This window comes from Somniosus microcephalus, unplaced genomic scaffold (genome assembly GCF_052327205.1).
Source record: "Somniosus microcephalus isolate GS21.2 unplaced genomic scaffold, FLI_Smic_1.0 scaffold143, whole genome shotgun sequence".
Taxonomy (NCBI): Eukaryota; Metazoa; Chordata; class Chondrichthyes; order Squaliformes; family Somniosidae; genus Somniosus; species Somniosus microcephalus.
Window position 1 is genome coordinate 281,391 of NW_028225330.1, and position 27,001 is coordinate 308,391.

General features: G+C 48.1%; 1 protein-coding gene across 1 annotated transcript in view; it reads left to right on the plus strand.

The window, feature by feature from the left end:
• LOC147082213 (NACHT, LRR and PYD domains-containing protein 3-like) overlaps positions 1-24,472 on the plus strand; it is a 278,082-nt gene extending 253,610 nt beyond the window's left edge. The window contains exons 7-13 of the mRNA XM_085980396.1: positions 14,331-16,104; positions 22,446-22,532; positions 22,674-22,844; positions 22,986-23,156; positions 23,298-23,468; positions 23,610-23,777; positions 23,950-24,472. Of these exons, the coding sequence (XP_085836522.1) occupies positions 14,331-16,104; positions 22,446-22,532; positions 22,674-22,844; positions 22,986-23,156; positions 23,298-23,468; positions 23,610-23,777; positions 23,950-24,037 (2,630 nt within the window). The 3' untranslated portion in view covers positions 24,038-24,472. The remainder of the gene's footprint in view (positions 1-14,330; positions 16,105-22,445; positions 22,533-22,673; positions 22,845-22,985; positions 23,157-23,297; positions 23,469-23,609; positions 23,778-23,949) is intronic.
• Positions 24,473-27,001: the final 2,529 nt, after the last annotated feature.

Genomic DNA, 27,001 nt, shown 5'->3' on the forward strand with positions numbered 1-27,001 from the left:
CACAGTCTGTCCCTCACTCAGTGCACACAATACCCCAGATAACCTGCACAATACATGAAACAATAGCAATCTACCTCCTGTCTATTCACAGTCTGTCCCTCTCTCAGTGCACACAATACCCCAGATAACCTGCACAATACATGAAACAATAGCAATCTACCTCCTGCCTATTCACAGTCTGTCCCTCTCAGTGCACACAATACCCCAGATAACCTGCACAATACATGAAACAATATCAATCTACATCCTGTCTATTCACAGTCTGTCCCTCTCAGTGCACACAGTACCCCAGATAACCTGCACAATTCATGAAACAATAGCAATCTACATCCTGTCTATTCACAGTCTGTCCCTCTCAGTGCAAACAATACCCCAGATAACCTGCACAATACATGAAACAATAGCAGTCTACCTCCTGTCTATTCACAGTCTGTCCCTCTCAGTGCACACAATACCCTAGATAACCTGCACAATTCATGAAACAATAGCAATCTACCTCCTGTCTATTCACAGTCTGTCCCTCTCTCAGTGCACACAATACCCCAGAAAACCTGCACAATACATGAAACAATAGCAATCTACCTCCTGTCTATTCACAGTCTGACCCTCTCTCAGTGCACACAATAGCCCAGATAACCTGCACAATACATGAAACAATAGCAATCTACCTCCTGTCTATTCACAGTCTGACCCTCTCTCAGTGCACACAATACCCCAGATAACCTGCACAATTCATGAAATAGCAATCTACCTCCTGTCTATTCACAGTCTCTCCCTCTCAGTGCACACAATACCCCAGATAACCTGCACAATTCATGAAACAATTGCAATCTACCTCCTATCTATTCACAGTCTGTCCCTCTCTCAGTGCACACAATACCCCACATAACCTGCACAATACATGAAATAGCTATCTACCTCCTGTCTATTCACAGTCTGTCCCTCTCTCAGTGCACACAATACCCCAGATAACCTGCACAATACATGAAACAATAGCAATCTACCTCCTGTCTATTCACAGTCTGTCCCTCTCTCAGTGCACACAATACCCCAGATAACCTGCACAATTCATGAAACAATAGCAATCTACCTCCTGTCTATTCACAGTCTGTCCCTCTCAGTGCACACAATACCCCAGATAACCTGCACAATTCATGAAACAATAGCAATCTACCTCCTGTCTATTCACAGTCTGTCCCTCTCTCAGTGCACACAATACCCCAGATAACCTGCACAATACATGAAACTATAGCAATCTACCTCCTGTCTATTCACAGTCTGTCCCTCTCAGTGCACACAATACCCCAGATAACCTGCACAATTCATGAAACAATAGCAATCTACCGCCTGTCTATTCACAGTCTGTCCCTCTCTCAGTGCACACAATACCCCAGATAACCTGCACAATTCATGAAACAGAAGCAATCTACCTCCTGTCTATTCACAGTCTTTCCCTCTCAGTGCACACAATACCCCAGATAAGCTGCACAATTCATGAAACAATAGCAATCTACCTCCTGTCTATTCACAGTCTGTCCCTCTCAGTGCACACAATACCCCAGATAACCTGCACAATTCATGAAACAATAGCAATCTACCTCCTGTCTATTCACAGTCTGTCCCTCTCTCAGTGCACACAATACCCCAGATAACATGCACAATTCATGAAATAGCAATCTACCTCCTGTCTATTCACAGTCTGTCCCTCTCAGTGCACACAATACCCCAGATAACCTGCACAATTCATGAAACAATAGCAATCTACCTCCTGTCTATTCAGTCTGTCCATCTCTCAGTGCACACAATACCCCAGCTAGCCTGCACAATACATGAAACAATAACAATCTACCTCCTGTCTATTCACAGTCTGTCCCTCAGTGCACACAATACCACAGATAACCTGCACAATTCATGAAACAATAGCAATCTACCTCCTGTCTATTCACAGTCTGTCCCTCTCTGTGCACACAATACCCCAGATAACCTGCACAATTCATGAAACTATAGCAATCTACCTCCTGTCTATTCACAGTCTGTCCCTCTCAGTGCACACAATACCCCAGATAACCTGCACAATTCATGAAACTATAGCAATCTACCTCCTGTCTATTCACAGTCTGTCCCTCTCTCAGTGCACACAATATCCCAGATAACCTGCACAATTCATGAAACAATAGCAATCTACCTCCTGTCTATTCACAGTCTGTCCCTCTCTCAGTGCACACAATACCCCAGATAACCTGCACAATTCATGGAACAATAGCAATCTACCTCCTGTCTATTCACAGTCTGTCCCTCTCAGTGCACACAATACCCCAGATAACCTGCACAATTCATGAAACACTTGCAATCTACCTCCTGTCTATTCACAGTCTGTCCCTCTCAGTGCACACAGTACCCCAGATAACCTGCACAATTCATGAAACAATAGCAATCTACCTCCTGTCTATTCACAGTCTGTCCCTCTCAGTGCAAACAATACCCCAGAAAACCTGCACAATACATGAAACAATAGCAATCTACCTCCTGTCTATTCACAGTCTGTCGCTCTCAGTGCACACAATACCCCAGATGACCTGCACAATTCATGAAACAATAGCAATCTACCTCCTGTCTATTCACAGTCTGTCCCTCTCAGTACACACAATACCCCAGGTAACCTGCACAATTCTTGCAACAATAGCAATCTACCTCCTGTCTATTCACAGTCTGTCCCTCTCAGTGCACACAATACCCCAGATAACCTGCACAATTCATGAAACAGAAGCAATCTACCTCCTGTCTATTCACAGTCTTTCCCTCTCTCAGTGCACACAATACCCCAGATAAGCTGCACAATTCATGAAACAATAGCAATCTACCTCCTGTCTATTCACAGTCTGTCCCTCTCAGTGCACACAATACCCCAGATAACCTGCACAATTCATGAAACAATAGCAATCTACCTCCTGTCTATTCACAGTCTGTCCCTCTCTCAGTGCACACAATACCCCAGATAACATGCACAATTCATGAAATAGCAATCTACCTCCTGTCTATTCACAGTCTGTCCCTCTCAGTGCACACAATACCCCAGATAACCTGCACAATTCATGAAACAATAGCAATCTACCTCCTGTCTATTCACAGTCTGTCCCTCAGTGCACACAATACCACAGATAACCTGCACAATTCATGAAACAATAGCAATCTACCTCCTGTCTATTCACAGTCTGTCCCTCTCTGTGCACACAATACCCCAGATAACCTGCACAATTCATGAAACTATAGCAATCTACCTCCTGTCTATTCACAGTCTGTCCCTCTCAGTGCACACAATACCCCAGATAACCTGCACAATTCATGAAACTATAGCAATCTACCTCCTGTCTATTCACAGTCTGTCCCTCTCTCAGTGCACACAATATCCCAGATAACCTGCACAATTCATGAAACAATAGCAATCTACCTCCTGTCTATTCACAGTCTGTCCCTCTCAGTGCACACAATACCCCAGATAACCTGCACAATTCATGGAACAATAGCAATCTACCTCCTGTCTATTCACAGTCTGTCCCTCTCACTGCACACAATACCCCAGATAACCTGCACAATTCATGAAACACTTGCAATCTTCCTCCTGTCTATTCACAGTCTGTCCCTCTCTCAGTGCACACAATACCCCAGATAACCTGCACAATACATGAAACAATAGCAATCTACCTCCTGTCTATTCACAGTCTGTCCCTCTCTCAGTGCACACAATACCCCAGATAACCTGCACAATTCATGAAACAATAGCAATCTACCTCCTGCCTATTCACAGTCTGTCCCTCTCAGTGCACACAATACCCCAGATAACCTGCACAATTCATGAAATAGCAATCTACCTCCTGTCTATTCACAGTCTGTCCCGCTCTCAGTGCACACAATACCCCAGATAACCTACACAATACCCCAGATAACCTGCACAATACATGAAACAATAGCAATCTACCTCCTGTCTATTCACAGTCTGTCCCCCTCTCAGTGCACACAATACCCCAGATAACCTGCACAATTCATGAAACTATAGCAATCTACCTCCTGTCTATTCACAGTCTGTCCCTCTCTCAGTGCACACAATATCCCAGATAACCTGCACAATTCATGAAACAATAGCAATCTACCTCCTGTCTATTCACAGTCTGTCCCTCTCTCAGTGCACACAATACCCCAGATAACCTGCACAATTCATGGAACAATAGCAATCTACCTCCTGTCTATTCACAGTCTGTCCCTCTCAGTGCACACAATACCCCAGATAACCTGCACAATTCATGAAACACTTGCAATCTACCTCCTGTCTATTCACAGTCTGTCCCTCTCAGTGCACACAGTACCCCAGATAACCTGCACAATTCATGAAACAATAGCAATCTACCTCCTGTCTATTCACAGTCTGTCCCTCTCAGTGCAAACAATACCCCAGAAAACCTGCACAATACATGAAACAATAGCAATCTACCTCCTGTCTATTCACAGTCTGTCGCTCTCAGTGCACACAATACCCCAGATGACCTGCACAATTCATGAAACAATAGCAATCTACCTCCTGTCTATTCACAGTCTGCCCCTCTCAGTACACACAATACCCCAGGTAACCTGCACAATTCTTGCAACAATAGCAATCTACCTCCTGTCTATTCACAGTCTGTCCCTCTCAGTGCACACAATACCCCAGATAACCTGCACAATTCATGAAACAATAGCAATCTACCGCCTGTCTATTCACAGTCTGTCCCTCTCTCAGTGCACACAATACCCCAGAAAACCTGCACAATTCATGAAACAGAAGCAATCTACCTCCTGTCTATTCACAGTCTTTCCCTCTCTCAGTGCACACAATACCCCAGATAAGCTGCACAATTCATGAAACAATAGCAATCTACCTCCTGTCTATTCACAGTCTGTCCCTCTCAGTGCACACAATACCCCAGATAACCTGCACAATTCATGAAACAATAGCAATCTACCTCCTGTCTATTCACAGTCTGTCCCTCTCTCAGTGCACACAATACCCCAGATAACATGCACAATTCATGAAATAGCAATCTACCTCCTGTCTATTCACAGTCTGTCCCTCTCAGTGCACACAATACCCCAGATAACCTGCACAATTCATGAAACAATAGCAATCTACCTCCTGTCTATTCACAGTCTGTCCCTCAGTGCACACAATACCACAGATAACCTGCACAATTCATGAAACAATAGCAATCTACCTCCTGTCTATTCACAGTCTGTCCCTCTCTCAGTGCACACAATACCCCAGATAACCTGCACAATTCATGAAACTATAGCAATCTACCTCCTGTCTATTCACAGTCTGTCCCTCTCAGTGCACACAATACCCCAGATAACCTGCACAATTCATGAAACTATAGCAATCTACCTCCTGTCTATTCACAGTCTGTCCCTCTCTCAGTGCACACAATATCCCAGATAACCTGCACAATTCATGAAACAATAGCAATCTACCTCCTGTCTATTCACAGTCTGTCCCTCTCAGTGCACACAATACCCCAGATAACCTGCACAATTCATGGAACAATAGCAATCTACCTCCTGTCTATTCACAGTCTGTCCCTCTCAGTGCACACAATACCCCAGATAACCTGCACAATTCATGAAACACTTGCAATCTTCCTCCTGTCTATTCACAGTCTGTCCCTCTCTCAGTGCACACAATACCCCAGATAACCTGCACAATACATGAAACAATAGCAATCTACCTCCTGTCTATTCACAGTCTGTCCCTCTCTCAGTGCACACAATACCCCAGATAACCTGCACAATTCATGAAACAATAGCAATCTACCTCCTGCCTATTCACAGTCTGTCCCTCTCAGTGCACACAATACCCCAGATAACCTGCACAATTCATGAAATAGCAATCTACCTCCTGTCTATTCACAGTCTGTCCCGCTCTCAGTGCACACAATACCCCAGATAACCTACACAATACCCCAGATAACCTGCACAATACATGAAACAATAGCAATCTACCTCCTGTCTATTCACAGTCTGTCCCTCTTTCGGTGCACACAATACCCCAGATAACCTGCACAATACATGAAACAATAGCATTCTACCTCCTGTCTATTCACAGTCTGTCCCTCTCTCAGTGCACACAATACCCCAGATAACCTGCACAATACATGAAACAATAGCAATCTACCTCCTGTCTATTCACAGTCTGTCCCTCTCTCAGTGCACACAATACCCCAGATAACCTGCACAATTCATGAAACAATAGCAATCTACCTCCTGTCTATTCAGTCCATCCCTCTCTCAGTGCACACAATACCCCAGATAACCTGCACAATTCATGAAACAATAACAATCTACCTCCTGTCTATTCACAGTCTGTCTCTCTCAGTGCACACAATACCCCAGATAACCTGCAAAATACATGAAACAATAGCAATCTACCTCCTGTCTATTCACAGTCTGTCCCTCTCTCAGTGCACACAATACCCCAGATAACCTGCACAATTCATGAAACAATAGCAATCTACCTCCTGTCTATTCACAGTCTGTCCCTCTCTCAGTGCACACAATACCCCAGATAACCTGCACAATTCATGAAACAATAGCAATCTACCTCCTGTCCATTCACAGTCTGTCCCTTTCTCAGTGCACACAATACCCCAGATAACCTGCACAATACATGAAACAATAGCAATCTGCCTCCTGTCTATTCACAGTCTGTCCCTCTCTCAGTGCACACAATATCCCAGATAACCTGCACAATTCATGAAACAATAGCAATCTACCTCCTGTCTATTCACAGTCTGTCCCTCTCTCAGTGCACACAATACCCCAGATAACCTGCACAATTCATGAAACAATTGCAATCTACCTCCTGTCTATTCACAGTCTGTCCCTCTCTGTGCACACAATACCCCAGATAACCTGCACAATACATGAAACAATAACAATCTACCTCCTGTCTATTCACAGTCTGTCCCTCTCAGTGCACACAATACCCCAGATAACCTGCACAATTCATGAAACAATAGCAATCTACCTCCTGTCTATTCACAGTCTGTCCCTCTCTCAGTGCACACAATACCCCAGATAACCTGCACAATTCATGAAACAACAGCAATCTACCTCCTGTCTATTCACAGTCTGTCCCTCTCAGTGCACACAATACCCCAGATAACCTGCACAATTCATGAAACTATAGCAATCTACCTCCTGTCTATTCACAGTCTGTCCCTCTCAGTGCACACAATACCCCAGATAACCTGCACAATTCATGAAACAATAGCAATCTACCTCCTGTCTATTCACAGTCTGTCCCTCTCTCAGTGCACACAATACCCCAGATAACCTGCACAATTCATGAAACAATAGCAATCTACCTCCTGTCTATTCACAGTCTGTCCCTCTCAGTGCACACAATACCCCAGATAACCTGCACAATTCATGAAACAATAGCAATCTACCTCCTGTCTATTCACAGTCTGTCCCTCTCTCAGTGCACACAGTACCCCAGATAACCTGCACAATTCATGAAACAATAGCAATCTTCCTCCTGTCTACTCACAGTCTGTCCCTCTCAGTGCACACAATACCCCAGATAACCTGCACAATACATGAAACAAAAGCAATCTACCTCCTGTCTATTCACAGTCTGTCCCACCCTCAGTGCACACAATACCCCAGATAACCTGCACAATACATGAAACAATAGCAATCTACCTCCTGTCTATTCACAGTCTGTCCCTCTCTCAGTGCACACAATACCCCAGATAACCTGCACAATACATGAAACAACAGCAATCTACCTCCTGTCTATTCAGTCTGTCCCTCTCAGTGCACACAATACCCCAGATAACCTGCACAATTCATGAAACAATCGCAATCTACCTCCTGTCTATTCACAGTCTATCCCTCTCAGTGCACACAATACCCCAGATAACCTGCACAATTCATGAAACAATAGCAATCTACCTCCTGTCTATTCACAGTCTGTCCCTCTCTCAGTGCACACAATACACTGGATAAGCTGCACAATTCATGAAACAATAGCAATCTACCTCCTGTCTATTCAGTCTGTCCCTCTCTCAGTGCACAAAATACCCCAGATAACATGCACAATTCATGAAACAATAGCAATCTGCCTCCTGTCTATTCACAGTCTGTCTCTCTCAGTGCACACGATACCCCAGATAACCTGCACAATACATGAAACAACAGCAATCTACCTCCTGTCTATTCACAGTCTGTCCCTCTCTCAGTGCACACAATACCCCAGATAACCTGCGCAATTCATGAAACAATAGCAATCAACCTCCTGTCTATTCACAGTCTGTCCCTCTCAGTGCACACAATACACTGGATAAGCTGCCCAAACCCTGAGACATTCTCAGTGAACCTTTTGTTAAGGGAGGGAAAGGATAAGGGTGCTAATTCCTGCACTCAGCGTCCTGGCAGCTGAAGCACATTCGCCAATGATGGAACGATGTAAACCTGGTATGTGCAAGGGGCGTGAATTGGAGGAGCACAGTTAGCTTGGAGGATTGTGTGGCTGCAGGAGGTTACAGAGATAACGAGGGGGCTTGGACATGGAGCAATTCGAAAATAAGAATGAGAATGTTTATGTCCAGATGTTGCCTGACCGGGAGCCAATTTAGCCCATGGGTAATGGGTAAACAGGATTGATGCGAATTCGGATATGGGCAGCAGAGTGTTAAATGAGCTTGTTTATGGAGGGTATAAGGTGGGAGGTCAGCCAGGAGACCATTGGAATAGTCGAGTCCGGAAGTAACGAGGAGTACGGATGAGGGTTACAGCAGCAGCTGAGCTGAGGAATGGGTGGAGACTGAGAATATGGCAGAAGTGGAAGTAGGCAAACTTTGTGATGGAGAGGATATGGGGTCGGAAGCTCAGTTAATGGTTAAATAGAACGCCAAGTGGAACATCTGTCCATTCACAATCTGTCCCACTCCCAATTCACACAATGCCCCAGATAACCTGCCCAAGGTCTGATACAGTAACAGTGGGACACTTGACCATTCACAGTCTGTCCCACTCCCAATTCACACAGTGCCCCAGATAACCTGCCCAAGGTCTGATACAGTAACAGTGGGACACTTGACCATTCACAATCTGTCCCACTCCCAATTCACACAATGCCCCAGATAACCTGCCCAAGGTCTGATACAGTAACAGTGGGACACTTGACCATTCACAATCTGTCCCACTCCCAATTCACACAGTGCCCCAGATAACCTGCCCAAGGTCTGATACAGTAACAGTGGGACACTTGACCATTCACAATCTGTCCCACTCCCAATTCACACAGTGCCCCAGATAACCTGCCCAAGGTCTGATACAGTAACAGTGGGACACTTGACCATTCACAATCTGTCCCACTCCCAATTCACACAGTGCCCCAGATAACCTGCCCAAGGTCTGATACAGTAACAGTGGGACACTTGACCAATCACAGTCTGTCCCACTCCCAATTCACACAGTGCCCCAGATAATCTGCCCAAGGTCTGATACAGTAACAGTGGGACACTTGACCAATCACAGTCTGTCCCACTCCCAATTCACACACTGCCCCAGATAACCTGCCCAAGGTCTGATACAGTAAGAGTAGAACATCCGTCCATTCACAGTCTGTCCCACTCCCATTTCACACAATATCCCAGACAACCGCACAGTCCTTGTGGAGACGAAGTCCCGTCTTCATGTTGAGGATACCCTCCACCATGTTGTGTGACACTACCACCGTGCTAAATGGGACACATTTCGAACAGATCTGGCAACTGAAAACTGGGCATCCATGAGGTGCTGTGGGCCATCAGCAGCAGCAGAATTGTATTCAACCACAATCTAACCTCATGGCCCGGCATATCCCTCACTCTACCATTACCATTAAGCCGGGAGATCAACCCTGGTTTAACGAAGAGTGCAGGAGAGCATGCCGTGAACAGCACCAGGCATACCGAAATATGAGGTGTCAACCTGGTGAGGCTACAACACAGGACTACTTGCATGCCAAACAACGGAAGCAACATGCGATAGACAGAGCTAAGCGATCTCACAACCATTGGATTAAATCAAAGCTCTGCAGTCCTGCCACATCCCTTGTTGTTTGTGATCTACATAAATGATTTGGATGAGAATGTGAAAGGTATGATCAGTAAGTTCGCAGATGACACAAAAATTGGTGGGGTGGTAAATTGCGAGGAGGAAAGCCTCAGGCTACAGGATGATATAAACGGGTTGGTCAGATGGGCGGAAAAGTGGCAAATGGAATTTAACCCTGAAAAGTGCGAGGTGATGCATTTTGGACGGACAAATAAGGCAAGGGAATACACAATGAGTGGTAGGACCCTAGGAAGTACAGAGGGTCAGAGGGACCTTGGTGTATATGTACATAGATCCCTGAAGGCAGCGGAACAGGTAGATAAGGTGGTTAAAAAGGCATATGGGATACTTGCCTTCATTAGCCGAGGCATAGAATATAAGAGCAGGGAGGTTATGATGGAGCTGTACAAAACGCTGGTGAGGCCACAGCTGGAGTACTGTGTGCAGTTCTGGTCGCCTCACTATAGGAAGGATGTGATTGCTTTGGAGAGGGTGCAGAGAAGATTCACCAGGATGTTACCTGGGATGGAGCGCCTCAGCTATGAAGAAAGACTAAACAGGCTGGGGTTGTTTTCCTTGGAGCAAAGAAGGCTGAGGGGGGACCTGATTGAGGTGTACAAAATGATGAGGGGCATAGATAGGGTAGACAAAGAGGAACTTTTCCCCTTAGTAGGGGGGTCAATAACAAGGGGGCATAGATTCAGGGTAAGGGGCAGGAGATTTAGAGGGGATTTGAGGAGGAACTTTTTCACCCAGAGGGTGGTTGGAATGTGGAACTCAATGCCTAAAAGGGTGGTAGAGGCAGGAACCCTCACAACATTCAAGAAGCATTTGGATGAGCACTTGAAATGCCATTGCATACAAGGCTATGGACCAAATGCTGGAAAATGGGATTAGACTGGACAGGGATGGATGGGCGGCGCAGACACGATGGGCCGAAGGGCCTCTTTCTGTGCTGTAAAACTCTATGACTCTATCCAGTCGTGAGTGGTGGTGGACAATTAAACAGTTAACAGGAGGAGGCTCCAAAAATATCGCCATCCTCAATGATGGTGGAGCCCAGCATGTGAGTGCAAAAGACAAGGCTGAAGCATTTGCAACTATCTTCAGCCAGAAGTGCCGAGTGGATGATCCATCTCGGCCTCCTCCTGAGGTCCCCAGCATCACAGATGCCAGTCTTCAGCCCATTCAATTCACTCCACGTGATGTCAAGAAACGGCTGAAGACACTGGATACTGCAAAGGCTATGGGCCCTGACAACATTCCGGCAATAGTACTGAAGACTTGTGCTCCAGAACTAGCTGCGCCCCGAGCCAAGCTGTTCCAGTACAGCTACAACACTGGCATCTACCCGGCAATGTGGAAAATTGCCCAAGTATGTCCTGTCTACAAAAAGCAGGACAAATCCGACCCGGCCAATTACCGTCCCATCAGTCTACTCTCAATCATCAGCAAAGTGATGGAAGGTGTCGTCGACAGTGCTATCAAGCAGCACTTACTCAGCAATAACCTGCTAACTGACGCCCAGTTTGGGTTCCGCCAGGGCCACTCAGCTCCTGACCTCATTACAGCCTTGGTCCAAACATGGACAAAAGAGCTGAACTCAAGAGGTGAGGTGAGAGTGACTGCCCTTGACATCAAGGCAGCATTTGATCGAGTGTGGCATCAAGGAGCCCTAGCAAAACTGAAGTCAATGGGAATCAAGGGGAAAACTCTCCATTGGTTGGAATCATACCTAGCACAAAGGAAGTTGGCTGTGGTTGTTGGAGGTCATTCATCTCAATCACATGACATCACTGCAGGAGTTCCTCAGGGCAGTGTCCTAGGCCCAACCATCTTCAGCTGTTTCATCAATGACCTTCCCTCAATCATAAGGTCAGAAGTGGGGATGTTCGCTGATGATTGCACACTGTCCAGCACCATTCGAGACTCGTCAGATACTGACGCAGTCCGTGTCCATATGCAGCAAGACCTGGACAACATTCAGACTTGGGCTGACAACTGGCAAGTAACATTTGCACCACACAAGTGCCAGGCAATGACCATCTCCAACAAGCGAGACTCTAACCATCTCCCCTTGACATTCAATGGCATTACCATTGCTGAATCCCCCACTATCAACATCCTGGGGGTTACCATTGATCAGAAACTGAACTGGACCAGCCATATAAATACTGTGGCTACAAGAGCAGGCCAGAGGCTGGGAATTCTGCGGTGAGTGTCTCACCTCCTGACTCCCCAAAGCCTTTCCACCATCTACAAGGTACAAGTCAGGAGTGTGATGGAATACTCTCCACTTGCCTGGATGAGTGCAGCTCCAACAACACTCAAGAAGCTCGACACCATTCAGGATAAAGCAGCCCGCTTGATTGGCACTCCATCCACCACCTTCAACATTCACTCCCTCCACCACCGGCGCACTGTGGCTGCAGTGTGTACCATCTACAAGATGCACTGCAGCAACTCGCCAAAGCTCCTTCAACAACACCTTCCAAACCCCCGACCTCTACCACTTAGAAGGACAAGGGCAGCAGACGCATGGGAACATCACCACCTACAAGTTCCCCTCCAAGCCACACACCATCCTGACTTGGACCTGTATCGCCGTTCCTTCACTGTCGCTGGGCCAAAATCCTGGAACTCCCTTCCTAACAGCATTGTGGGTGTACCTACACCGTATGGACTGCAGCAGTTCAAGAAGGCGGCTCACCACCATCTTCTCAAGGGCAATTAGGGATGGGCACTAAATGCAGGCCTAGCCAGCGACGCCCACATCCCATCAATGAATAAAAAAAAATTAAAAACCTGCCCAAGGTCTGATACAATAACAGTGGGACACTTGACCATTCACAGTCTGTCCCACTCCCAATTCACACAATGCCCCAGATAACCTGCCCATGGTCTGATACAGTAACAGTGGGACACTTGACCATTCACAGTCTGTCCCACTCCCAATTCACACAATGCCCCAGATAACCTGCCCATGGTCTGATACAGTAACAGTGGGACACTTGACCATTCACAGTCTGTCCCACTCCCAATTCACACAATGCCCCAGATAACCTGCCCAAGGTCTCATACAGTAACAGTGGGACATTTGACCATTCACAGTCTGTCCCACTCCCAATTCACACAATGCCCCAGATAACCTGCCCAAGGTCTGATACAGTAACAGTGGGACACTTGACCATTCACAGTCTGTCCCACTCCCAATTCACACAATGCCCCAGATAACCTGCCCAAGGTCTGATACAGTAACAGTGGGACACGACCATTCACAGTCTGTCCCACTCCCAATTCACACTGCCCCAGATAACCTGCCCATGGTCTGATACAGTAACAGTGGGACACTTGACCATTCACAGTCTGTCCCACTCCCAATTCACACAGTGCCCCAGATAACCTGCCCAAGGTCTGATACAATAACAGTGGGACACTTGACCATTCACAGTCTGTCCCACTCCCAATTCACACAATGCCCCAGATAACCTGCCCAAGGTCTGATACAGTAACAGTGGGACACTTGACCATTCACAGTCTGTCCCACTCCCAATTCACACAATGCCCCAGATAACCTGCCCAAGGTCTGATACAGTAACAGTGGGACACTTGACCATTCACAGTCTGTCCCACTCCCAATTCACACAATGCTCCAGATAACCTGCCCACGGTCTGATACAGTAACAGTGGGACATCCGTCCATTCACAGTCTGTCCCACTCCCAATTCACACACTGCCCCAGATAACCTGCCCACGGTCTGATACAGTAACAGTGGGACATCCGTCCATTCACAGTCTGTCCCACTCCCAATTCACACAATGCCCCAGATAACCTGCCCACGGTCTGATACAGTAACAGTGGGACATCCGTCCATTCACAGTCTGTCCCAGTCCCAATTCACACAATGCCCCAGATAACCTGCCCAAGGTCTGATACATAAGCACTGGTACATTTGACCATTCGCACTCTGTCCATATCCCACTGATATCCTCTGCCCTATTTCCCAGTAAATATTAGAATCACGTGAGGATTTGAAGCAGTTCTCAGCTACTAACTGAGTTTTAATTTCTACACACATCTCTATCGAAATTGCCAGTTTAATCTTGCGTTATTTTACTGAATAGTGAAATGGCATTGAGAAGTTGTTTTTATGTCAGTGCAAATACTGAGAACCACTTTCTGTCTGTTCTCTTTAAAGATCTTCAACAGAAACACAAGGAAACACTCCGGGAACAAACTGAAACACTGAGAGTGAACACTATCCTAATAAAGGAGAAGGTTAAGATTTTCCAGCTGGTTGATCGATACGCTGAGCTAACGGTCATTTCTCCTGTTCGAGATCGGACTCTTGTAGAACATGAACTGCTGGCAAGAGGCCGAGACCATGAAGAGTGGAGAGAGGAACATCTCCGGGGAGAGCTGGAAAAAATCCGAACTGATCAATTGTTCCACAGCTGTTTTTCTCAGAGAGGGGGTTTGTTTCAGAAAATCATGGGTATCTTCCGGCGATCCAAATCTGGGAGTTCAGGAGCAGTGAGCGGAGTCCCGGGGATTGGAAAAACAACAATGGTACAAAAGATTGTTCATGACTGGGCCACTGGGAAAATATACCCAAACTTTCAATTTGTTTTCAGTTTTAAATTCCGGGATTTGAACGCATTTAACTGTAGAATAAACCTGAGGAATCTGATACTGGATCAGTATCCTTACTTTGGGAATATTCTTCGGGAGCTCTGGAAGAACCCAGAGGGATTGCTGTTTATATTCGATGGTTTGGATGAATTCAAGGACAGGATCGATTTTGCTGACAATCGGAGAAATACTGAACCTCAGCACAGGTGCACAGATCCTGAAGACTGGTGTGAAGTGTCTGACATTGTGTACAGTTTAATACAGCACAAGCTGCTCCCAGGATGTTCAGTGCTAGTGACCAGCCGCCCCACTGCATTACATTTATTGGAAAAGGCTGAGATCAGTGTCTGGGCTGAAATCCTGGGATTTGTTGGTGAAGAACGGAAGGAATATTTCAACAAGTTTTTTAAAGATCAGACGGTGGCAGCAGCTGTTTTCAAACACGTGGAGGAGAACGAGATCCTGTACACAATGTGCTACAACCCTTCCTACTGCTGGATCCTCGGTCTGTCACTGGGCCCCTTCTTTACACAAAGAGACAGGAATCAGCAGCGAGTTCCCAAGACCATCACCCAACTATATTCCTACTATATTTACAACATTCTGAAAAACCATGGCCGAGAGATTGAAAGCCCCCGTGATGTGTTACTGAAGCTTGGTGAGATGGCCTTCACAGGAGTCTCCGAGAAGAAGATTGTGTTTGGAAATGGAGATTTGGTCAAGTACAATCTGCAACCTTCCCAGTTCCTGTCTGGGTTCATGATGGAACTTTTGGAGAGAGATGATTCTGCCCAGAGCGTGGTGTACACATTCCCGCACCTCACCATCCAAGAGTTTGTAGCCGCACTCGCACAATTCCTGACTCCAGATCCCGGGGACATCCTGAAATTCCTCAATGAATCCCACAGCAAGGAAGATGGGCGATTTGAGATATTTCTCCGTTTTGTTGCTGGTCTCTCCTCCCCACGGGCAGCTCGGCCCCTGGAGGAGTTTCTGGGTCGATTTCTTCATCAAACCACCTGCCGAGTGATTGACTGGGTGAAGGAGAAGATTGAAGGACAGATTGGAAACACATGGAGTGAATCTGGTAAAAGGAACCTCCTGAACACATTCCACTGCCTGTTTGAGTCTCAGAATAAAGCACTGGCTCAGACCACAGTGGGATCTGTGGAAACACTTAGATTTACTGGATTGACATTGACCCCGATTGACTGTGCGGTCCTGTCTCACGTCATTGGACTCTGTGATACAATAAAGGACCTCGATCTAGGAGGCTGCTCCATTCAGTGTGAAGGACTCCAGCGGCTGGGACCCGTACTGCACAAATGCTGGGTTTTGAGGTAACTGTTTATTTGTCTCTAACTGTTGGGTGAATTGTAGAACAGTCACGGATTGTGTTGTTGCTCCGTAATGTAGGGAAACAAACAGTTCAGTTAAACCAGGGAGAAGCGGATTCAACACAAATATGACCAATAATATGATCGGTCAGTAATTCCCTAAGGACTGGAGAATCTAAAATGGATCCTTGTGACCAAGTAGGGATTTTACAGTCTTTATCGGATCAGCAGATACAGGTCACTGAGAGTCTGATAATTTAATTACAATAAATCATATTTAATAAGGCTGGACAGGTAAACATATAAAATATAATCCGGCAGTAAAGATAACATTAATTTAAAATATTTTCCACATCCACCATTTCAACTAGAAACAGGAGAGAAACCCGAGTTTAAATCACTAACAGTTCGATATTTACTCCAATACCGTGCAGGGTGTGTCCTGTCGAGGGGGTAGTTTCCTGGATTGGGAATATTGGGGAATTGGGAATTCTTTCAGCTGTAAATGTTTACAATTATTCACAGTCCTGAACATTGAGTAAAGATTGATATTCAGGATCTTAAACCTGCCGGTGAAAAGGTTCCAATCTAACCGGAGTACAGACACACACCGGCCAGCGGTGGGGCCTCGCACACAGCGGGCGGCTCCTGGGTAAACCAGGGGCAGTGAACCCGAGAATACCCCATAATCCACCCCCTGTGTTTGAGGCCCCGCTCGGGGAGGGAACTTCCGAAAATTCCCCAAAAACTGTCGGGCCAGTTACACCTGAAATAAATGTAGAGCCAGTTCAATAATGGGAATAAAGCAAAAGACTCCCCTCCCCTATAAACTAGGAGCACAGGGACATTTAAAACTTGTAACGGGACAGAATAAACTCTATTGCTGCTATTGACAAACATTCACTATAAGCCCTCTGACTCCCACAGCTACCTGGAATACACTTCCTCCCACCTCGCTTCCTGTAAGGACGCTGGCCCATTCTCCCAGTTTTTCTGATGATGCCACGTTCCATCCAGTGCTTCCGACATGTCTTCCTTTTCCCTCAACCGAGGATTCCCCTCTACCGTGGTTGACGCGGCTCTTGACCGTGTCTGTTCTGTTTCCCACACTTCTGCTCTCACCCCTGCCCCTCCCTCCCAGAACCACGATAGGTTCCCCTTGTCTTCACCTTTCACCCCACCAGCCTCCACATTTAATCTCTCCTGTCTTCCACCCTATCACAGACCTTCCCTTTTGTTGTGTCCTCCGCTCCCCCCACCTTTCCCGGCCCCGACACTTGCTTAAACATCTGTTACATCTGTAACTTGTTCCAGTTCTGACGAGGGGTCCTTGTCCTGAAACATTAACTCTGTTTCTCTCTCTGTAGATGCTGCCTGACCTGCTGGGTATTTCCAGCATTTCCTGTTTTTATTTCAGAATTAATTCTCCTTGTTATATAAAATCCTGGGGGGCGGATTTTACAGCAGCAGTGAGCGTTTCACAATATAACTCACCCAGAGTTATTGTACAGATTAATATAATGCACAGAGTAGAAAGCACAGGGAATCACCGCTTTATCATTTAATTCTGAAAAAATCGACCGATTCCCATAAAATCCGGGATTTAAGGAGCAGCAGAACTGAGACAAGTTTCTCCAAACATGACGAGGCCGGTCACTGAGCTCCAGGAGGGTAATTCTGATCATCAGGGAATGAGACCGGACTGAGGGACATTTAAAGGCTCCACACAGACAGCACTTTATTTAATAAATACATTAACGGACAGTCCCTGAATATATGGGCAGTTGGACAGAGTGAGATACATTCCCTGTGAGGGGGGAATTTCGCAGGGGTCAGCGGGTGCGATCAGTGGCGGGTCGGGTGGGAAAATGGATTTTTCCCCAGTGGTTCGGGACCCCGATGTCAACCCGCCACCACGTGCCTTTCCCAAATGTCGGGTCTGTCAGAGCAGAGCAGACCCGACACGTAGCGGCGGGGGAGGCAATTCAGGTCATTATAACCTTGTTAACAGAGGATTACAGTAACAACTATTTTCAGCTCGCCTTCAGAGTTTACATAGAAACATAGAAGATAGGAGCAGGAGTAGGCCAATCGGCCCCTCGAGCCTGCTCCGCCATTCAATGCGATCATGGCTGATCATCCAAATTCAGTACCCTGTCCCTGCTTTCTCCCCATATCCCTTGATCCCTTTAGCCTTAAGAAATATATCCAACTCCTCCTTGAATATATTTAATGAATTGGCCTCTGCTGCCTTCTGTGGTAGAGAATTCCACAGGTTCACCACTCTCTGGGTGAAGAAATTCCTCCTCATTTCTGTCCTAGAAGGCCTACCCCTTATTCTTTAGACTGTGACCCCTGGTTCTGGACTCCCCCGCCATCGGGAACATCCTTCCTGCATCTAGTCTGTCTAGTCCGGTTAGAATTTTATAAGTTTCAATGAGATCCCCTCTCATTCTTCTAAACTCCAGCGAGTACAAGCCCAATCGACCCAATCTCTCTTCATACGTCATTCCTGCCATCCCAGGTATCAGCCTGGTGAATCTTCGCTGAACTCCTTCCATGGCAGGAATATCCTTCCTCAGATGAGGTGACCAAAACTGCACACAATACTCAAGATGTGGTCTCACCAAGGCCCTGTACAACTGCAGCAAGACATCCTTGTTCCTGTACTCAAATCCTCTCGCTACGAAGGCCAACATACCATTTGCCGCCTTAACCGCCTGCTGCACCTGCATGCTTACCTTCAGCGACTGGTGCACAAGGACACCCAGGTCTCATTGCACTTCCCCTTCTCCCAATCTATTGCCATTCAGATAATAATCTGCCTTCCTGTTTTTGACACCAAAGTGGATAACCTCACATTTATCCACGTTGTATTGCATCTGCCATGCTTCTGCCCAATCACCCAACCTGTCCAAATCATCCTGTAGTTTCTCGGCATCCTCCTCACAACACACACGCCCACCCAGCTTTGTGTCATCTGCAAATTTGGAGATATTACATCTAGTTCCCTTGTCTAGATCATTAATATATATTGTGAATAGCCGGGGTCCAAGGACCAATCCCTGCGGTACCCCACTAGTCACTGCCTGCCTCTCAGAAAAAGACCTGTTTATTCCAACTCTTTGCTTCCTGTCTGCCAACCAGTTCTCTATCCAAGTCAATACCTTGCACCCAATCCCATGTGCCTTAACTTTACACACTAATCTCTTATGTGGGACCTTATCGAAAGCCTTCTGAAAGTCCAAATACACCACATCCACTGGTTCTCCCTTATCTATTTTACTAGTTACATCCTCAAAAAATTCCAGTAGATTATTCAAGCACGATTTACCTTTTGTAAATCCATGTTGACTTTGTCCGATCCTGTCACTGTTTTCCAAGTGCTCTGCTATTGCATCTTTTATAATGGACTCTAGCATTTTCCTCACTACCGATGTCAGGCTAACCGGTCTGTAATTCCCTGTTTTCTCTCTACCACCTTTTTTGAACAGTGGGGTAACATTAGCTACCCTCCAATCCATGGGTACTGTTCCAGATTCCATCAAATGTTGGCAGATGATCAGCAATGCATCTACTATTTCTAGGGCCACTTCCTTAAGTACCCTAGGATGTAGATTATCAGGCCCTGGGGATTTATCGGCCTTCAATCCCATCAATTTCCCTAACACCATTTCCCTACAAATACTGATTTCTTTCAGTTCCTCCCTTTCATCAGACCCTATGTTCCTGTGGTCCACGCTGCTCGGGGATCACGTCAGGTAACCAGGGCGGGATTTGAAAGGCCATGGAATCATTTCATTACTTGACAGCTGGAAATGTGCTATAAAAGCTCCCATCTCACAGCTGTTCACTTTCCAAGCTCAGAAGCTGTTGCTTACTGCATTTGGAAGACAGATTGAGCTTTATGCAGGTTGCAAGTGTTTGGAGCAAACTCTCTATCCAGTGTCACCTCATTGGAACAACCTCTCTCACCGTTAACAGATAGCTTCTGATATCTCAAGTTCACCTGCCATCTATTACACCAGCATGGGTCTGGTTTATACTGTCTCACCTTGGGCCTCAGAGTCTCACCACGATCAGCCCCAACACCAGCAGCACCAGGCACACCAACAACAACACCAACCTTCTCCACAACTCCTGATGCTGCACCGCACAGAGGGCATCAACACCCGGCCACATTGCTGACCGGGTCACCAGAGATGGCCTCACCATGGCCAGAATTTCTTCACTTGGTGCTGCTCGCCCTGGATGACACATGATGTGCCAGGTTAACACCAGCCCACACCAACAACACAAAGCATCCCTACAATGCCCAAACCATTCCTGTCACACTCATCAGCATTGCGGGGGCTACCGTTATGTCTCACCATTCACTGCAACTCACTAAGCCACTTCCAAACATGTACACAAATCTTTCGAAGAACGGAAAGTGTTGAAAATAAAGATTTCAATGTTTGACACCACATTAACCGAAACTTCACATGAACATTGGCTAAAACACACAATTGCCTATCCTTGTGTGTTGTTAGTTGGTATGATTGGACTAGGATGAGGGTGAGTGTGAGGGGTGGCTCGTGAGATGGGGATGTGATAATATAGAGAGAGATGGGTGGAGGTGCAGGGTAAGTTGGTGAGAGTAAGGATGTTCAGGAGTAGGGTGAGGAAGGCAGAGTGATGGGGATGTGATAATATAGAGAGAGATGGGTGGAGGTGCAGGGTAAGTTGGTGAGAGTAAGGATGTTCAGGAGTAGGGTGGGGAAGGCAGAGTGATGGGGATGTAATAATATAGAGAGAGATGGGTGGAGGTGCAGGGTAAGTTGGTGAGAGTAAGGATGTTCAGGACTAGGGTGGGGAAGGCAGAGTGATGGGGATGTGATGAGAGGCACAGCCTGATGAGGTTAAGTGAGGCTTTGCAGTAACGTTTTGTGATCTACTGAGATCATTGAAAGGTTTGTGTCACTGCAGGCTGCTCCTCCCGACCACATCCCTGCTTGAGCCCCACTGTGCAATGTGCACCCAGGCTGTGTTGGTCTCTTCCGCCCCTTGAAAGTGACGAGAACCTCCCTGCGGGCTGTGGCTCCCTCCATAATCATCGAGAGGGAGTTCTGGGAGAGCCTGGGTGCAGCCGAGCTCCTCTGTGCTGATGTTGTCAGTGTTTGTAGAACCTCAATACTGTAGAACACAGAGCACAATGGGCAAAGTCAATGTGTGTCATCAAACCCGCTTCCCCCAATTCCCCAGAGCGAGGCCGCGACACCCGACCCCGGCCCCGCCCGACCCTCCGCCGTCCCCGGCCCTGCCCGACCCTCGCCCAGCCCCGCCCGACCCTCTGCCGTCCCCGGCCCCGCCCGACCCTCGCCCAGCCCCGCCCGACCCTCCGTCATCCCCGGCCCCGCCCGACCCTCCGTCGTCCCCGGCCCCGCCCGACCCTCCGCCGCCGCCCGACCCTCCGCCGTCCCCGGCCCCGCCCGACCCTCCGTCGTCCCCGGCCCCGCCCGACCCTCCGCCGTTCCCCGGCCCCGCCCGACCCTCCGTCGTCCCCGGCCCCACCCGACCCTCCGCCGTCCCCGGCCCCGCCCGACCCTCCGCCGGCCCCGCCCGGCCCCCCGCCGCCTCCGGCCCCGCCCGACCCTCCGCCGCCCCCGGCCCCGCCCGACCCTCCGCCGTCCCCGGCCCCGCCCGACCCTCCGCCGCCTCCGGCCCCGCCCGGCCCCGCCCGACCCTCCGCCGCCCGGCCGTCCCCGGCCCCGCCCGACCCTCCACCGGCCCCGCCCGACCCTCCGCCGTCCCCGGCCCCGCCCGACACTCCGCCGCCCGGCCGACCCTCCGGCCGCCGACCCTCGCCCGACCCTCTCCCGGCCCCGCCCGACCCTCTGCCGCCCCCCCCGGCCCCTCCCGACACTCCGGCCGCCCCTCCGCCGGCCCCGCCCGACCGCCGCCTCCGGCCGCCGGCCTCGCCCCGACCCTCTCCCGACCCCGGCCCCGCCCGACCCTCTCCCTCTCCCGGACCCGCCCGACCCCCTCCCGACCCCGGCCCCGCCCGACCCTACCGACCCCGGCCCCGCCCGACCCTCTCCCGACCCCGGCACCGCCCGACCCTCTCCCGGCCCCGCCCGACCCTCTCCCGACCCCGGCCCCGCCCGACCCTCTCCCGACCCCGGCCCCACCCGACCCCGGCCCCGGCCGACCCTCCCCGCCCCCGCCCGACTGTCGCCGATGGGGAAAACCGGGTGATTAATTTCCTGAAGTACTTTCAGTGATTGCTGTAATATCCCAGAGAGAAAAATATATCAGATCCGGGCTTTGATTCTGTTTGTTTCTCTCTCTCTGTTTGTTTTTAGGCTGAATGGCATTCAATTGGGAGATTCAGGAGTGAAACTACTGTCTGCGGCTCTGAGGAACCCGGACTGTAAAATACAGACACTGGAGTAAGTACCAGACTGTGTGAGATTGTGTTTATAATAACTGGATGTCTGACACTGAACATTATTATTAGTATCAGTAATAGTGTTATTAATAAACTCTGGGGATTTACTCTGATTCCTGTTATTTCTCTCTCTGATCCCCAGTCTATGGTCTGTCGGTCTCACAGATTCTTGTGCCGATGATCTCGCCTCCGCTCTCAGTACAAACCGCTCACTGACGGATCTGAACCTGAGTCATAATAAACTGGGAGATTCAGGAGTGAAACTACTGTCTGCGGCTCTGAGGAACCCGGACTGTAAAATACAGAGACTGGGGTAAGTACCAGACTGTGTGAGATTGTGTTTATAATAACTGGATGTCTGACACTGAATATTATTATTAGTATCAGTAATAGTGTTATTAATAAACTCTGGGGATTGACTCTGATTCCTGTTATTTCTCTCTCTGATCCCCAGGCTGGTTAATGTCCGTCTCACAGATTCTTGTGCCGAGGATCTCACCTCCGCTCTCAGTACAAACCGCTCACTGACGGATCTGGACCTGAGTGATAATAAACTGGGAGATTCAGGAGTGAAACTACTGTCTGTGGCTCTGAGGAACCCGGACTGTAAAATACAGACTCTGCAGTAAGTACCAGACTGTGTGAGATTGTGTTTATAATAACTGGATGTCTGACACTGAACATTATTATTAGTATCAGTAATAGTGTTATTAATAAACTCTGGGGATTGACTCTGATTCCTGTTATTTCTCTCTCTGATCCCCAGGCTGGGTGATGTCGGTCTCACAGATTCTTGTGCCGAGGATCTCGCCTCCGCTCTCAGTACAAACCGCTCACTGACGGATCTGGACCTGAGTGATAATAAACTGGGAGATTCAGGAGTGAAACGACTGTCTGCGGCTCTGAGGAACCCGGACTGTAAAATACAGACACTGCGGTAAGTACCAGACTGTGTGAGATTGTGTTTATAATAACTGGATGTCTGACACTGGACATTATTATTAGTATCAGTAATAGTGTTATTAATAAACTCTGGGGATTGACTCTGATTCCTGTTATTTCTCTCTCTGATCCCCAGGCTATGGGATGTCGGACTCACAGATTCTTGTACTGAGGATCTCGCCTCCGCTCTCAGTACAAACCGCTCACTGAGGGATCTGAACCTGGCAAGAAACGACTTCACAGACCGATCTGTCCCCGCTATCCGCTGCCTCATACTGACCTGCCGGAGTCTGGAGCAGATCACGTGAGTGTTTGTGTAAATGTTTAATGTAATAAATAAACTATCAATGGGATTCAGTCACTTTTTTGGGTAATATTTGTCAGTAATTATTATTGAAATATTACCCCCAGTCTCGCGGTTATTTACACTGTTGTTCAATCTGTTTATTTCCTGTTTAATCTTTAATCTGTTTCAGGCTGTGGGGGAATCAGTTCAGTTCATCCGGAGAAAAACAGCTGCAGTTACTTCGGGGAACAAGACGCGGACTGAGTGTGGAAGTGTGAACAGTCCAAGTGATGACCTCACAGCTCCCATTGTGTGACCAATCCAAGTGATGACCTCACTGCTCCCATTGTGTGACCATTCCAAGTGATGACCTCACTGCTCCCATTGTGTGAACATTCCAAGTGATGACCTCACTGCTCCCATTGTGTGACCATTCCAAGTGATGACCTCACTGCTCCCATTGTGTGACCATTCCAAGTGATGACCTCACTGCTCCCATTGTGTGAACATTCCAAGTGATGACCTCACTGCTCCCATTGTGTGACCATTCCAAGTGATGACCTCACTGCTCCCATTGTGTGAACATTCCAAGTGATGACCTCACTGCTCCCATTGTGTGACCATTCCAAGTGATGACCTCACTGCTCCCATTGTGTGACCATTCCAAGTGATGACCTCACTGCTCCCATTGTGTGACCATTCCAAGTGATGACCTCACTGCTCCCATTGTGTGACCATTCCAAGTGATGACCTCACTGCTCCCATTGTGTGACCATTCCAAGTGATGACCTCACTGCTCCCATTCTGTGACCATTCCAAGTGATGACCTCACTGCTCCCATTGTGTGACCATTCCAAGTGATGACCTCACTGCTCCCATTGTGTGAACAGTCCAAGTGATGACCTCACTGCTCCCATTGTGTGAACAGTCCAAGTGATGACCTCACTGCTCCCATTGTGTGACCATTCGAAGTGATGACCTCACTGCTCCCATTGTGTGACCATTCCAAGTGATGACCTCACTGCTCCCATTGTGTGACTATTCCAAGTGATGACGTCACTGCTCCCATTTTGTGACAATTCCAAGTGATGACCTCACTGCTCCCATTGTGCTAGCATTCCAAGTGATGACCTCACTGCTCCCATTGTGTGACCATTCCAAGTGATGATGTCACTGCTCCCATTCTGTGGCCATTCCAAGTGATGACCTCACTGCTCCCATTGTGTGACCATTCCAAGTGATGACGTCACTGCTCCCATTGTGTGACCATTCCAAGTGATGACCTCACTGCTCCCATTGTGTGACCATTCCAAGTGATGACCTCACTGCTCCCATTGTGTGACCAGTCCAAGTGATGACCTCACTGCTCCCAATGTGTGAACAGTCCGAGTGATGACCTCACTGCTCCCATTGTGTGAACAGTCCGAGTGATGTCACTGCTCCCATTGTGTGAACATTCCAAGTGATGACCTCACTGCTCCCATTGTGTGACCATTCCAAGTGATGACCTCACTGCTCCCATTGTGTGACCATTCCAAGTGATGACCTCACTGCTCTCATTGTGTGACCATTCCAAGTGATGACCTCACTGCTCCCATTGTGTGACCATTCCAAGTGATGACCTCACTGCTCCCATTTTGTGACCATTCCAAGTGATGACCTCACTGCTCCCATTGTGTGACCATTCCAAGTGATGACCTCACTGCTCCCATTGTGTGAACAGTCCAAGTGATGACCTCACTGCTCCCATTGTGTGAACATTCCAAGTGATGACCTCACTGCTCCCATTGTGTGACCATTCCAAGTGATGACCTCACTGCTCCCATTGTGTGACCATTCCAAGTGATGACCTCACTGCTCCCATTGTGTGACCATTCCAAGTGATGACCTCACTGCCCCCATTGTGACCATTCCAAGTGATGACCTCACTGCTCCCATTGTGTGAACATTCCAAGTGATGACCTCACTGCTCCCATTGTGTGACCATTCCAAGTGATGACCTCACTGCTCCCATTGTGTGACCAGTGCAAGTGATGACCTCACTGCTCCCATTGTGTGACCATTCCAAGTGATGACCTCACTGCTCCCATTGTGTGACCATTCCAAGTGATGACCTCACTGCTCCCATTGTGTGAACATTCCAAGTGATGACCTCACTGCTCCCATTTTGTGAACATTCCAAGTGATGACCTCACTGCTCCCATTGTGTGACCATTCCAAGTGATGACGTCACTGCTCCCATTGTGTGACCATTCCAAGTGATGACCTCACTGCTCCCATTGTGTGACTATTCCAAGTGATGACGTCACTGCTCCCATTTTGTGACAATTCCAAGTGATGACCTCACTGCTCCCATTGTGCTAGCATTCCAAGTGATGACCTCACTGCTCCCATTGTGTGACCATTCCAAGTGATGATGTCACTGCTCCCATTCTGTGGCCATTCCAAGTGATGACCTCACTGCTCCCATTGTGTGACCATTCCAAGTGATGACGTCACTGCTCCCATTGTGTGACCATTCCAAGTGATGACCTCACTGCTCCCATTGTGTGACCATTCCAAGTGATGACCTCACTGCTCCCATTGTGTGACCAGTCCAAGTGATGACCTCACTGCTCCCAATGTGTGAACAGTCCGAGTGATGACCTCACTGCTCCCATTGTGTGAACAGTCCGAGTGATGTCACTGCTCCCATTGTGTGAACATTCCAAGTGATGACCTCACTGCTCCCATTGTGTGACCATTCCAAGTGATGACCTCACTGCTCCCATTGTGTGACCATTCCAAGTGATGACCTCACTGCTCTCATTGTGTGACCATTCCAAGTGATGACCTCACTGCTCCCATTGTGTGACCATTCCAAGTGATGACCTCACTGCTCCCATTTTGTGACCATTCCAAGTGATGACCTCACTGCTCCCATTGTGTGACCATTCCAAGTGATGACCTCACTGCTCCCATTGTGTGAACAGTCCAAGTGATGACCTCACTGCTCCCATTGTGTGAACATTCCAAGTGATGACCTCACTGCTCCCATTGTGTGACCATTCCAAGTGATGACCTCACTGCTCCCATTGTGTGACCATTCCAAGTGATGACCTCACTGCTCCCATTGTGTGACCATTCCAAGTGATGACCTCACTGCCCCCATTGTGACCATTCCAAGTGATGACCTCACTGCTCCCATTGTGTGAACATTCCAAGTGATGACCTCACTGCTCCCATTGTGTGACCATTCCAAG